Genomic DNA, 14440 nt, shown 5'->3' on the forward strand with positions numbered 1-14440 from the left:
TGAGTTAGTAGCCAAGGCAATATCCGGAACCAGGAGAAAATCTTGCGCACGCCAGTTTCATTGTTCCTGTGCCCTGAAGTGTCTTAGTGGACCTGAAAACTCTTTCTAGACTCTCGAAGGACTGGTTTTGATTCTTACTGGCTCTTGAGGTGGGCCAGGAACCTTTTAGTCAATCTTGGAGGGTCCTGAAGATTCACAGATTAGCAACTGATCCAAAAAGAATGAGTTAGTAGCCAAGGGAATATCCGGAACCAGGAGAAAATCTTGCGCACTCCAGTTTCATTGTTCCTGTGCCCTGAAGTCTCTTAGTGGACCTGAAAACTCTTTCTAGACTCTCGAAGGACTGGTTTTGATTCTTACTGGCTCTTGAGGTGGGCCAGGAACCTTTTAGTCAATCTTGGAGGGTCCTGAAGATTCACAGATTAGCAACTGATCCAAAAAGAATGAGTTAGTAGCCAAGGGAATATCCGGAACCAGGAGAAAATCTTGCGCACTCCAGTTTCATTGTTCCTGTGCCCTGAAGTCTCTTAGTGGACCTGAAAACTCTTTCTAGACTCTCGAAGGACTGGTTTTGATTCTTACTGGCTCTTGAGGTGGGCCAGGAACCTTTTAGTCAATCTTGGAGGGTCCTGAAGATTCACAGATTAGCAACTGATCCAAAAAGAATGAGTTAGTAGCCAAGGGAATATCCGGAACCAGGAGAAAATCTTGCGCACGCCAGTTTCATTGTTCCTGTTCCCTGAAGTCTCTTAGTGGACCTGAAAACTCTTTCTAGACTCTCGAAGGACTGGTTTTGATTCTTACTGGCTCTTGAGGTGGGCCAGGAACCTTTTAGTCAATCTTGGAGGGTCCTGAAGATTCACAGATTAGCAACTGATCCAAAAAGAATGAGTTAGTAGCCAAGGGAATATCCGGAATCAGGAGAAAATCTTGCGCACACCGTAGCGTCCGTTGATACAGGTCTTTCATCATCCCCGATCCTCTGAAAGAATCCACCGCAGATCCGGTGCACAAAAAGGGGAAGAGGGGATGGGGGATCGCGTTTGGTTCAAGGGAAACAATTTCCATCCGTTTAGCCAATTGCGACGGTAAACGACATATCCAGTGAAGCTCTCTCTTGAAAAAAAAGGCGGCAGACAAAGGTCGCCGGGCTGAAAGGGGTCGCTTGACAAAGTGTGCTTTAATCACGTTTCAGCCGGCATCGCAGTCAAACACTCCTGGCCGCGAATCGGTTCCCGCCTGGGCAATTGTTCTCCCCTCCCTCCTCTCTCTCTCTCTCTCTCTCTATCTCTCTCTCTCTCTCTCGGTTCTCAACGAATGGTTGGAAGGGGAGATGATGGGGTTGAATTCGTGTGTCGTAGGAGATTATTATGGTGAAAATAATCGGCGGTGTTCTAGGCTGATACCCAGTACCTGAAGGGGCCGCACATAACCGCGGTGGACGAGAAGGGCCTGGAGACCGCGGTATTGGGCTTGGAGTTCCGTGTCGCCAAGAAACACTTCAAGCGGGGCGACATGAAGCTAAAGTGCTTGGCGACAATAGCGACCGTCTACTTGCAGAGCAACGAGGAGAGCGTGGAGGGGGACGAGAGGATCCTGAAAGCACCTGTAATGGAGAGCCGCGAGACCAGGGCGCAGAGCCACACTCGCAACGACTTAACCAACGGTGAGTTGGTTCCGCAGATGCCTTTCCAGTAGACCAGCCAGTTCCAACTTGTAGCTCGCGAGTCATACTCGGCACATTGCCCGCTCAGGATCTTCCCCCACTCTTGGACTTTATGGTTGGCGTATTTCTATTCGTCCTTGTTCCATTAACTGTACGGCTGTACGTAGTACAGTCTTCCCTGGATAGTGTTACTCTTTTATCCCCCCTACCAGAGGGTTCCCAAAAAATTTAAATCGCAGGGTCTTGAAATGACCCTGTAGTGGTCATTACCTTGAAGTTACGTAGACGTTACCTTGAGATTACCTCGAAATTACCCTGAAATGAAGTCTTCGTGAAATTGACCTTGAAATGACCATGAAATCACCTTGAGATCACCTCGAAATGGCCTTAAGAATATTCAACATTTCAGGTTGTGTCTCTTCGCGTTTCTAAAACGATTGTTTGCCAATTTCAGGGAGCAGGACATCAACGACACCGACCTGGATGATGCTGGTGGCCCCGGTCACCTGGCTGGTCGTCCTCGGCCGATAATAACACACATTTTTCCACGTCGCTTCCTACGAGTGTAAGACGAGTACATTAGGCGATCTCGTTCCCATCGTATCTAAATACTAACAGTTAAGCCGCGTAATCGTAATTAAATATCATATCGATAACAAATGAAGAAAAAGAAACAGAGAAAAAGAGAAAAAAAAGAGAAACACATGGTAAGGCTGGCCATCATCATCCGCGTACAAAGAAAAGAAGAGAACCATTGGCGGGTCCAGCGAACGTTCTACACCCGTTCCCTCGGGACGTCTTCTTCGCGCATCGTTCGTTTCCGTCACGAGACACACAATGACACACACTTTTTTACTATTTTTACCATCGAGGACTGACGAGACTATGACAGAAGCTCTGCAGCAGAAGAACAAAAGGGAACCTGACGCGTTCGCTATCGTTGACTATCTTGAAAAATAATGTTTTCTAATAAATAATAAAAATTACTTATCTAATAAGCTTGCTAATCACTCGGCTGTATCTAGAAGTGACTTGATATGAGGTTATGTTTGTTGAACAATTTGTACAGACTATTCTTTTCCTCGAGGTCATTTAGAATCAATTTAATTTTACGAGATTTTGAGGGATAACAACTGGATAGTGAACGCGTCAGAAAAGCCACAATCTTTATGGATACGGGTTGCAGAGCTTATGCTACGCTGATCAATCGTAGGGGAAGTCCCTTAGCTGTTTTATGGTCCTCGTTTTACCCACTGGGAACGCGATTTTCGTGGATCCGCCATTGCCACTAAACCAAAGTATGTTCTAGGCTCTAAATGTATTCTCGTACGGAGAAAGAAGGGTCTCGTTTCAAACATATCTGTGGAATTAATCGAGAAAGAGAGGGGGAGACAGCTCGAGAGAAGTATATGAAAACGAGAGAATCGACGACGACAGTCGAGAACAGGCGGAATCGCTATGGAGGAGGAGCATAAATCCGTCTCTCCGTGCGTGTCTATGTTAAGTCGTCCGAAATACGTCGTTCTAGCAGAGAAATCGCACAACGTTCTTGTTACTTTACCGTTATTTTCTACTGAGACTTTGTAAAAACGAAACTCCCGCGTCCGAGTCGCTTCGTTCTAAAGAAAACTACGTTACTGACGCTCGGTATACATTGTACCAGAGAAATAGATACACTGGGTCGCATCATTGTGAATCATTACAAAGAAAACAAAGATTTTGCACCTGTCTGTAGCCATTCGACAACATCCCGGTTTAAAGCTATACGTGGTCCACCTAATTTACAAGAAAACAATAAGACAACCCATTTAGGTGACTACATTTAAGTGGACCACCCTGTATAGAAAAACTGCAACAAACAAATCAGAACTCTACTCGACCAGAGAGTTCACAATGGAATTAATAATATTCTTTATTGCCCTGCGACTTCAAAGTTGCACAGAGTCACAGAGTGTTTGTTCCCTCTTTCGTAATTCTGAAAATGTCTTCGGACTTCTACGACCTCCTGTATATATTTCCCTGTAGAAGGTTGCCCTATAATTTTCGAAGAATATCGAGCACCAGGGGCTGCATAATTTTCCTTGTTACAACGAGTCTGGTTCCGTCTTGATTTTTCTACACGACGAGCGTGCGATCGCGATCGCGCGTTCGTATTTTCCCGCGGGAAACACTTGCTCACTTTCGCGCGAGCAGGAATTGAAAATGGCCAAGGGAACGTTTTCGAGCGGGAATTAATTTAAGGATGTTGCATGGTTGTGTCGGTGTTCCGAGAAAAAATTGTCTTCGCTTTCCCGGTCTCGGTGCGCATTACCCTACGGTTTTCCCAACCGTTTCTCCCCACCCTGAAAATGGCGGGAAAATCGTTTCGTTTTTAAACCGATCTTTCTTGTGAAATTGCCGCGTACGCGTCGCGCACGCACACACAGCCACGCACAACGTTTGCGAAACAAAATTTACACTCGAAAGCGCACATTGTCAAAATAGATACTTTTTGCTTGGTACTTCCGTCTCGATTTTAGATTTTAAAAAATCGTTACTTGTTTACAATTGTTTATATCGTCTTCCCCGCGACGGGACAATGTCACAAGAGAGCTTGTTGGTCGTTTATTGTTGACAATATCGTTGCTTATTGCTGGAGTTTTATTCGTTGCTTGTTTGTACATCGTGTTACGCCGCTGTTCCGTTCCTCGTTTCTTCCTCGACATACACGTCCTCGGAAGAGGCGTGCTGCAATCGAATTATATGAGAACGATAGGAAACCAAGGAGAGGCAGACAGAAAGGGCTGAATTAATTGCACAACAACGTTCGTTGAAACGTTCGAATCGAAACCGGAAATCTGTTTCTCCCGTAGATCTAGATATCCCGATAACTTGTGTCACGTGAGCGTTTTTTGCGAATTTGTAAATATGTACATAATTTTCATCGTTATTAAAATTCACTATTATAATACGCCCCCGTCTTCTCCTTCCCCCATTCTAGAAACCTGAAATTACTCCTAAGTAGCCACGTACGTCCCTAAAACGTCCTACGTCCATTCTGCGTACGTTTTAGGGACGTACGTGGCTACTTGGGTTGTGGGTTCAAGAAAAATGTTGACCGAGGCTTTTGTTGTACAGGTCTCAACGAATATATATATATATATATATATATATATATATATATGTATATATGCATATACTTTAAATATATACTTAGCAAGGAAGTACATATAATGCTTTTGCGAAGTACTTAGAACGTTTATTTATTGCTACAGACATTTTCTAAGATAATACGAGGGTTGAAATCGTCGGCGGAACATTTTCTGAAGGAAGAAGTATAAAATATAAAACGAAGATGCAAGTGCAACTTCAAGCAGGTGAACCGATGTGTTTCCCTCTTTCTGCCAACTTCATCAAGCATCAAGTCGCCATCTGTTGACAGAAAACGCCTTCCGTTCGTTATTTAAATGTGAAACGTTCCTGCGCGGCTGTGAATATTTGGCGTCTACGCTAAATCTAGATTACTCCGAATTTTTTAAATTATATATACATAGCAAATGGTGAGTAGTAATGGTAACCAAATGATTTATCGCGTAAGTTACTCGTTTACTCTCCTAGGAATTAATGTTTCGACATTTATAACCTCTACGGTGGCGACAACACTTCACCTGTGACAGTTAAAAGTCGCGTTTAACCATCTCTGCTTTATAAACAATACATATATTTTTAGATGGAACCGATGACCTTGGGATCGCCGGTTGGAAGTCCCGTACAAACACCCGGAAGCCCACCAGCCTCTGGATACCTTCCAAATTTTCTCTTGGGTGACACTTCAGCGGTAAGTTGACAAAATCCCACCTCAAGCTCGTACAACTTTTTAAATAACACGTAAATATTTTTCAGTCGTCCAAGGTGAACTTGACAAATCCCCAGGACACTCCGAGGCAGCTGCACATGGGTCACACAGGTCTCACGTCTCCTTTATCGCAGTATGGCACTCCAGACTACCGTTCGAACCGTCAGAAAGCAGTATTTGGTGGATCGAACACACCAAACACCTCTCAAATAGTGACCGAGAGCCACACCGGAGGGCCTCCGACCAGAGGACTCTTCGATTCCTTGGAAACCGCTCAGGCAACGTCACCATACATGTCCACAGTGAACCAAAGCATAGGGCACAACCAGTCTAGACTGCTGATGAACTCGATGAACAATTCCATGTTCAGCGATGGTTCTCTGAATCCTAACACGACCGACTCTCAAGGTCTTCTACAGTGGGTAACGGTGTTCGGGTTCGCACCCAGTGAGTTGAACACTGTTCTGGCTCACATATCGACCAGGGTTCGCATAGTGGATAAGCATCCTGCACCTCATCCGCAGAGCAATTGGATACACCTGAAGTCTGCCTCGGAGCAGGAAGCGCAGAGGGCTCTCGCTTGCAATGGGAATATTGTTTCGGGATCAATAATGATCGGAGTGGTGCCCTGCACGGACGAGGGCGTTATCATGGGGTCGGACAAAGAGAATCGCACGAAAATGAATGGGAGCATCAAGTGCTACTCGAATTTCGGAAGAGTCAATCAATCTCCGGAATACAACACCCCCTGTACACCGATCAAACTACAAAACGCGAGACCTTTAGCTGCTGGTTATTATCAACATCTAAGCCCACAGTCCGTGAAAGCAACCGAAAGCATCCCCCAAAAGTCCACTGGTATAGTTTCGAAAGCGATGGAGTATATGTTCGGGTGGTAATTGGTAATAAAAGAAACTGTTCTTGTGACTGTTCATTTCTCTGACTAATGTTATTTAATTGTAATTTGCTTAGCTTTATAAAAGTCAACGAATAACGACTAATTCAAGAGAAGAATGTTCGTGGAACCTAAAAGATGTGTTACTGTATTTTTTACTATGGATTAATACGAAATATAAATCTTTACAAACGCCGGAATAATCTTCGCGCAATGTTGTTCAGCATTAGATCCTGTCGTCTCCTTTTTTACTCTTAAACTAACCGTGTTTAACTTACGAGAGGAACATAATCACGCGTATTGCACGGGCGTCGAAAAAGGTTCGATTGGCAACACTGTACGAGGACGATTTTCGTCTCGTCGGTTATTAGACTGCGGATGTTTATGCGAAATCAAATTTGATGATCTAATGATCTTAATAAGTTGAATATAATGTATTAATATCGTGAAATACTTCGAACTTCTTGGCTTTTCAATTGTACCAGCTCGTTCTCGTTATGAGTCCATAAAATCCGCAGTGCAAATTATCATACAAAAGTAGTTCGACGTTTGCGGAAACAAACGATCGGTACTCGGAGCAAATTCCTCTCTGCAACTTCCGGTGTGTAATACGATCTTTATACATTTCTTTTTTCCGAAAAGAATAATAATTGTTGCTACTACAGCAGGATTACATTGAAATGAATCTCCGTGCCTCCTCCGAATCCCGTTCACATGTAAAACGCTAATATAGTACAATCACGCATTCTTTCCTCATACTAATAAATACATGTGGATACCGTCCTAGGAATTACTGTGGACTCTCGATGGTGGCACTGCCCAGGTCAGTCATTTTTGGGTATTTCACTTTCTTCTTGTCTAGCTCGTTCTGCGACCAGAGGATCATCTTTAGTAAATTGTTCAGCCGCGGGCTGGTCGACTCTCTGTGCTCCATCTTGAGCAGGGCTGCGTTAAGCTCGCTCGCTATCTGTGGTCGTATAATAACTCGTTGTAAACATTAATCCAACAGCTTGTACTTTATCTGATCGATACCTTTTGCCTGTGACTCGGATGCAATAGGTCGCTGAACGGGCTCTTGTGGGGTTCGTCGAAAGCCAATAGTGCCAAGGTACGTTCTAGTTCGCAGAGGATGTTGTCATCAGATTCTCCAGCTTCGCTAAGACGCTCTTGAGCGAATTGTAGAGCCTCCTCAATTCTGCCGGTGTGGATCAACTCGATCAGATGGAGCTGTTGCAGGTGGAAGTATAGGTATCTGTCGTTGTCCAACAATTCAGGATGCAATTGGTTCACGAGGTCGATCGCCTCCTGAATACGACCGTTTTGGATGGCATCTCTTATGCGAATTCTATCGTCCACAGAGTTTAGCTCCACCGTAGGCTCGGCGCCAGATTCCTGTTGAAATTTCTCGGCTGCCTCTTTAAATCCCTCTGCGAAACAATGAATTTCTTAGTGCATATAGAATTCTAGCTCAGTGGTTTCCAACCTGGGAAAATTAAAATTTCATACCATAACATCTACAAATGAATAAACGTTAACAGTTTTTAAAACGTGTCTACATCATTATATTGTATCTATTGAAAATATAAAAGGTGGGGAGGCGCGGAAAAAAAAATTGTTTTCTTGGGAGTTGTAGTATCGTAACGGTTGGAAACCGCTGTTCTATATAGCTCGTACCCTAAACGGGTATAGCGATCGACTGACCTGTAACGAAATAATTCATAATCAAATTGTTCATGGAGACACGCTGCGTGTGGGAGTTCTCCTCCAACTTGGCGACCCACTCGTCTTTCGATATATTGTCCTGTTTCTCCGGGAAGCTCATCGTTCTTCGGCAACCAGCATCAATGATTAGAACAAACAGACTATCTAGCGAAGTACTGCATGCGATCACCAAAGTACCTTGCGAGATGAAACTTCAAAGGGTTTCTGACACAACAGCTGATCCCTTGTTGTCTCGTTCAGAACGTAAACAGCGGAATCTTACAGAGGAGAAACTACGGCGTTTCTCGGCAATGAATATAGACGCGTGAACGTAGCCACAGAAGCATGTATTTTAAACGTGTGTAATTTCCTATGGCATGAATGTAGCTACAGGACGACCGTCCGAATTTTTCTTTATTGTCAGTTATTGTTTTTATATGTATGAGAGTACTCACTCACGTCCGAGGATTGGCTGTGTGTCACTTTTGCTGCGCACATGTCACAGGGATCAAGTCTGTGATCATGTTTAGCCTGGAACAGCTCCTACATCTACATCATCTTTAGCATGGAACAGAACCTACATCATCTTTAGCATGGAACAGAACCTACATCATATTTAGCAGGAAACAGAACCCATCTGTGGCATGGACACTGACGAGAAGGGGAAGAATCCTAAAGCAGTAAACTGGTCCATGCCAAAGAAGAATAAATTGAGCTTTCGCCCGCTCGATACGACTAGAGAAATGCGACCAAACGAACCACAGACTTCTTGGACCATATATGTATATCAGGCATAGGATCTGAGGCATTTTCGAAGGCTACACCCCCTCGACCTGATTGTACGTCTAGCTCAGTCTAGCTCTAGCTCCCCGTGACGTTCCTGGTTCTCGAGCCACCTCAAGCCTACGCATTCGTATTTCTGCCAGGGACCTTCGTTCTCATCTCGCCCGGATAACCACCTTTAATATTGTATTGTATATTTTAATGCTATGTTTAGTGAAAAATAAAGAATGTTATTAGTTAGAACAAATAATGTGTTCTTTTTTCTTAACCCTGCACATGAATATACGATAATAGAATTAGATTAACATCTTCGCAAATTTTGGATACACAAAACAAGAATCGTTTTTCGAAAAATTTTCAACTGTCTGCCTTGTGCTACTGGATTTCGTGCCACCTCCTTCGATATCATGTTCTCCTAATACAAAAGTCGATTTTCGAGATTTTCGTCAATTTTCGGTCGTCTGACTTGTCGTTGAGTTGTACTACTGAATTTCGAATACCTCTTTCGACATCATGTTCTCCTAATACAAAACTCAATTTTCGAGATTTTCGAAAATTTTCACCAATTTTCGGACGTCTGACTTGTCGTTGAGTTGTACTACTGAATTTCGAATACCTCCTTCGACATCATGTGCTCCTAATACAAAACTCATTTTTCGAGATTTCGAAAATTTTCGCCAATTTTCGGACGTCTGACTTGTCGTTGAGTTGTACTACTGAATTTCGAATACCTCCTTCGACATCATGTGCTCCTAATACAAAACTCATTTTTCGAGATTTCGAAAATTTTCGCCAATTTTCGGACGTCTGACTTGTCGTTGAGTTGTACTACTGAATTTCGAATACCTCCTTCGACATCATGTGCTCCTAATACAAAACTCATTTTTCGAGATTTTCGAAAATTTTCGCCAATTTTCGGACGTCTGACTTGTCGTTGAGTTGTACTACTGAATTTCGAATACCTCCTTCGACATCATGTGCTCCTAATACAAACCTCATTTTTCGAGATTTTCGAAAATTTTCGCCAATTTTCGGACGTCTGACTTGTCGTTGAGTTGTACTACTGAATTTCGAATACCTCCTTCGACATCATGTGCTCCTAATACAAAACTCATTTTTCGAGATTTTCGAAAATTTTCGCCAATTTTCGGACGTCTGACTTGTGGTTGAGTTGCACTACTGAATTTCGTGCCACCTCCTTCGACATCATGTGCTCCTAATACTTTATCAATTTTCGAGATTTTCGAAATTTTTTCCAATTTTCGGCCGTCTGACTTGTCGTTGAGTTGTACTACTGAATTTCGTGCCACCTCCTTCGACATCATGTGCTCCTAATACAAAGTTCGATTTTTCGAAAAATTTTCGGAAATCTTGAAAAATGTGAAGGTATTAGGAGAACATGATATCGAAGGAGGTGGCACGAAATTCAGTAGTGCAACTCAACCACAAGCCAGACGCTGGAATATTTTTGTTTTTCAAAGTTTCGCTATTTTTGCAATTCCAAATCAGTACAGTAACTCAACGACAAGTACATTTTTGCGGAAATCAGTAGTATAACTCTACGGCAAGTGGGATGTTCGGGAATAATTGTTGGTTCAATAAATATAATACGCAGATATTTTTTTTAATACATAGACTTTATTTATTCGTTTTAAATTCATACATAAAGTGTGTGTTTGTATATTGTACATGTACATAACTTATGTATATTACATTCTAAACATTTATAACACGAATGTTGACTAGCTGGGAGAGACTCGACAATTATATATATTGGATGCTGCGGCAGCCGATGGATAAATCTGCTAGTACCACTTGCCGCAAATGTGCTCGAGACGCTGTATTGATAATTATCAGTAGACTGTGGGTCTGTGTGCAAAATAAAAATTGTCCGAATAATATCAACAGATAGTGGTAATTGTCACTTGATCAATTTTTCTCTATTGTTCTCGATCTCATATTCTGTCTGCCATCGTCGAGATATGTTCCAGGCGAAATATGATGCACAGACAAAAGTGGCACGGCCAATCCCCGGGCGTGAACACTCTCATACACTCTCTGTTATTAATTAAACAATTAGAATTAATATTCAGTTTTTTATGTCGGTAACATGGAAAACTAGTATACGTTATAAACTAGGAATTCACATTATCAACATAGCTAAAATTGAGCTGAAAATTGTACTTTATGATAGAGTAATTACAATTTGAAAATAATTACAACATTCTGGAAATATAACGATAGTCACGGCTCCTTAAGGTCAGGTTGAAATTCTGAATAATTACTATTGAAGACCCTGTAGATGTAGATAATGTAGATGTAGATAATGTAGATTGTAGATTCTTCTATGCCGTGCATAGTAATCATTGGCGCAGGACAAATTAAAATATATGGGCTTCTGAGACTACATTCATGCCAGACCAATTTATTCTCTTTAATAATTGCCTGTGCTAGAACCGAAAGTAATAATTTACTCAGCAATTGTTAAGCAATTAGTTATTGTGCATGTAAACACCGAAATGTCTATAATAGTGTCGGGTATATATATTTTACTGCTGTCCCTCCTACTCTCCTTTTGTTTTGCCGCCATTTTAGACTATCTAATGAACTTGATATACAACGTAATTTCTATGTTATAACTGTATATAAATGACACATCAGTTTCCATAGGTTCGTGGAGACAAATAATTAACTACAACAACAGTCAATTTATATCAATTAGTGCAGTAGCCTATATAGTTAAATGTAACGCGTAAAGGAAAGATAATGCTTTCTAAAAAGTCTGGATGTTGAAGCTTCAGTAATTCAACGATTACATCAATCACCGCCCTTCCTAATTATAATTATACATCAATTGGGAAGAGACAGGCTTCTTTTATAAATCCGAAGAAAACGTATCAAACAGTTAATTAACGATTGAGAGTGTTCTGATTCCGTCCTGCAGAGGGCTTGACCATGTTATCTGATGTTATCCGATATTATCATGAACAGTGGTCGACGAATAACTGCGTGAAAAGAAACAAGAGAACATTTTCCATTAAAATATAGTATTGCAAACCATTACGATTCGAATTGGACGGCGATCGTTATTGATCTGGTAGTATGAGAGGGTCCACTTGATTCTGAAGTGAAATCGAACTGGTTTAACAAGTTAAACCATCATTCTGACGCGCAGTTGTCGAGCCCGAAAATGTTCGGAGAGGATGGCAGCAAGTCCGTGGTATTTGCGCTGGTTGTCCTGATGTTTTTCTACGGTGGAACGTCCTCGAAATGCACGCAACAGACACCTTGTTTATGCATGTTTCCCGACGGTCAGGGATACAACCTGACACAACTAGCTACCTCAGGGTCAGCAGTCTCTGTCCTCCTAACCCCAACGACACCGTTCGTTTCATACTTACAGAATGTTTCATTGCAGGCCCTTGACGGCACGAGTTTCTAACACTAACACCAGCTACTTTCAATTTCAACCGTGTATGAATGCTCAGATGAATGTTACCAAGGATAGTCCATGTGGTCAAGGAAAAGGAGTATCTGTAAGAAAAACAATATTCTATTAGGTTGTTGCATATGAAATGTCCGATTTTTAGCAATGACATTAAACAAACGCAATTCTGTCTACGCTGCTGTGCAAAAGAAAGAAGCACCCGGTCATATTTAATAGAAAAGCGTAAAGAATCAAATAAGAGTTCAGTAAGTTTTGAAAAAGGATTCCGCTGTTTAATTGAATAGTTCTGAGAATATTATGTGTTATTGCGGATTATCTAAGGGTGGATTTATAGTGGAGCAGCGAGGTGAGCTATGTGGTGAAAAAGAAAGGAAAACAAAGAAAATACATATGTACTTTTTCACTAGTATGTGTCGAAATGTTGTCACGAATGTTGGTTTCTTTTCACCGCGCTGCTATCATCGATGCTCGCAGCTCCACTATAAATCCGCACTAATACTTTAAATACAATAAATCTTATATCTTATAATTATACTGGGTGCTTCTTTCTTTTGCACAGTAGTGTATACCTAATGTATTAATTTTTATGTACAAATTTCAAGTTTCTTGATTGTATTGCGGTCAAAACAAGATATTATGGTCATTCACGTTTTTCATTTACAAGATTGTTATCTTGATTTTGCAGTACTTGTTACCATCAGAGTTACACAGACCTTGAAAAGTGGACAGCAAAAATACATTTGATGATACGTCTATCCTTATACCTAGTTGGTGATTCTACCATGTACTTATGGGGACGCATTGTTCTAATTCGAATTGTCCTTCCAGATGTGCCTAGTAGATGGGAATACTTCCATCAGCCTTGGAACAGTTCAGGAGACTTCTATGGAAATATCTCCCGAGCCAAGCAAGTCTTCCTTAGTTCTTCTTCATAATAATTACACCACGAAAGTAGGACTGTTGTGCTGTGATAACTGCGCCACTCACTTAGTGGCAGATCCTATCAAGGATAAATTAAACTATGTAAGCTTAACGTCAAGCGTGATGACAGAGAAGTGGAAACCACCCTGTATTCTGGTCTTATTTCAGCATTTGATGTTGGTGTCGAAGTTCGCTTGCAAAGAGCAGCTGCGCTCAAATCATGGCCTCTCCACTGGCTCGTTATTGGTGATTTACTTCTTTATATTCACCGGAACGTACTTTGTTGGAGGCGCGATAGCCTTGAACCTGTTGAGAGGAGCAAGAGGTTGGGAGATGGTACCGAACCATAAGTTCTGGAGGGACCTTCCATCGCTCGTGCGAGTAAGATTTATTCGCGATAACGTGGACAGCGAATTTTTATGCAAAATGAAAATTGACATATCCGTCCCTCATTTCACATTTTCGATGTTTTCTTATTCAAATTGATGAGTTAACATTTACGTCTTTAGGTTTTTCGGTTATGCGTGTCGCATTAAAAAAATAAGAGCCACGAAGGTTCGGGGAAATGTACCCTACAAATAACAGAACAGTATAACTTATTTCGGGAAACTTATTTATCGGGTTGAAAACAGTGTAACAGTGTTTTTTATATTTTAACGTTTTCACCGTCGTATATTGCATCTATTCATTTCTGTCAAAAATGCATAAGATCCGCTGTCTAGCGATAAGACTCGGCCTCAACATCATTCAACTTTGTCGCATTTTCCTCAGGATGGCATCGAGTACACCTTCGGCTGTTGCTACAGCAGCAGCTACAACCGGATCTAGAAGCCTAACACGTGTCTCCGCGTAGCATTAGATTCAGTGTTTGATTTTGATAGATTTTATATTGTATAAAGTAACAAATAACGTTTATGTTTTCCGATACAAGTTACGTATGTTAGAGTTTACCGAGGAACAATAACGTTCCTCGATGTTTTGCACACAGTGGATTTTTCACTCTACCATAAGACAGAAAAGTATTTTGTACGACATATACTTTCTCTTGTACTTTTGTATAAAGAACATGTGATATTTATTTCAATGGATTTTCTCCTCTCCTACATATTGTATAATATTTATCGCATATAATACAAAAAAAAAGACGATATAACATTAAGTCGGGAGCTCCGAGCCGCGGAACACCGTCGG

General features: G+C 41.6%; 4 protein-coding genes across 5 annotated transcripts in view; 3 read left to right on the forward strand and 1 right to left on the reverse strand.

Moving 5' to 3' along the window:
* LOC143218797 (uncharacterized) overlaps positions 1-4616 on the forward strand; it is a 55855-nt gene extending 51239 nt beyond the window's left edge. For both annotated transcript variants that reach the window (XM_076444249.1, XM_076444250.1), the window contains exons 5-6: positions 1399-1666; positions 2121-4616. In XM_076444249.1, coding sequence (XP_076300364.1) covers positions 1399-1666; positions 2121-2197 — 345 coding nt within the window. In that variant the 3' untranslated portion in view covers positions 2198-4616. The remainder of the gene's footprint in view (positions 1-1398; positions 1667-2120) is intronic.
* Positions 4617-4906: 290 nt separating this feature from the next.
* LOC143218801 (nucleoporin Nup35-like) lies at positions 4907-6400 on the forward strand. The gene is made up of 3 exons (XM_076444253.1): positions 4907-5205; positions 5376-5483; positions 5549-6400. Exons 1-3 carry the CDS (start codon positions 5203-5205, stop codon positions 6398-6400), a joined length of 963 nt encoding a protein of 320 aa, XP_076300368.1. The 5' UTR covers positions 4907-5202.
* A 19-nt stretch (positions 6401-6419) lies between these two features.
* Positions 6420-8454, reverse strand: Hou (GID complex subunit 8 homolog protein Houki). The gene is made up of 4 exons (XM_076444263.1): positions 8296-8454; positions 8098-8222; positions 7429-7823; positions 6420-7363 (listed from the first exon to the last, which is right to left on the reverse strand). Exons 2-4 carry the CDS (start codon positions 8216-8218, stop codon positions 7187-7189), a joined length of 693 nt encoding a protein of 230 aa, XP_076300378.1. The 5' UTR covers positions 8219-8222; positions 8296-8454; the 3' UTR covers positions 6420-7186.
* A 3108-nt stretch (positions 8455-11562) lies between these two features.
* Positions 11563-14327, forward strand: LOC143218726 (uncharacterized). The gene is made up of 6 exons (XM_076444127.1): positions 11563-11977; positions 12056-12228; positions 12299-12416; positions 13157-13351; positions 13418-13630; positions 14021-14327. Exons 2-6 carry the CDS (start codon positions 12071-12073, stop codon positions 14075-14077), a joined length of 741 nt encoding a protein of 246 aa, XP_076300242.1. The 5' UTR covers positions 11563-11977; positions 12056-12070; the 3' UTR covers positions 14078-14327.
* The last annotated feature ends 113 nt before the right edge of the window (positions 14328-14440 follow it).

This window comes from Lasioglossum baleicum, chromosome 20 (genome assembly GCF_051020765.1).
Source record: "Lasioglossum baleicum chromosome 20, iyLasBale1, whole genome shotgun sequence".
Lineage (NCBI taxonomy): Eukaryota > Metazoa > Arthropoda > Insecta > Hymenoptera > Halictidae > Lasioglossum > Lasioglossum baleicum.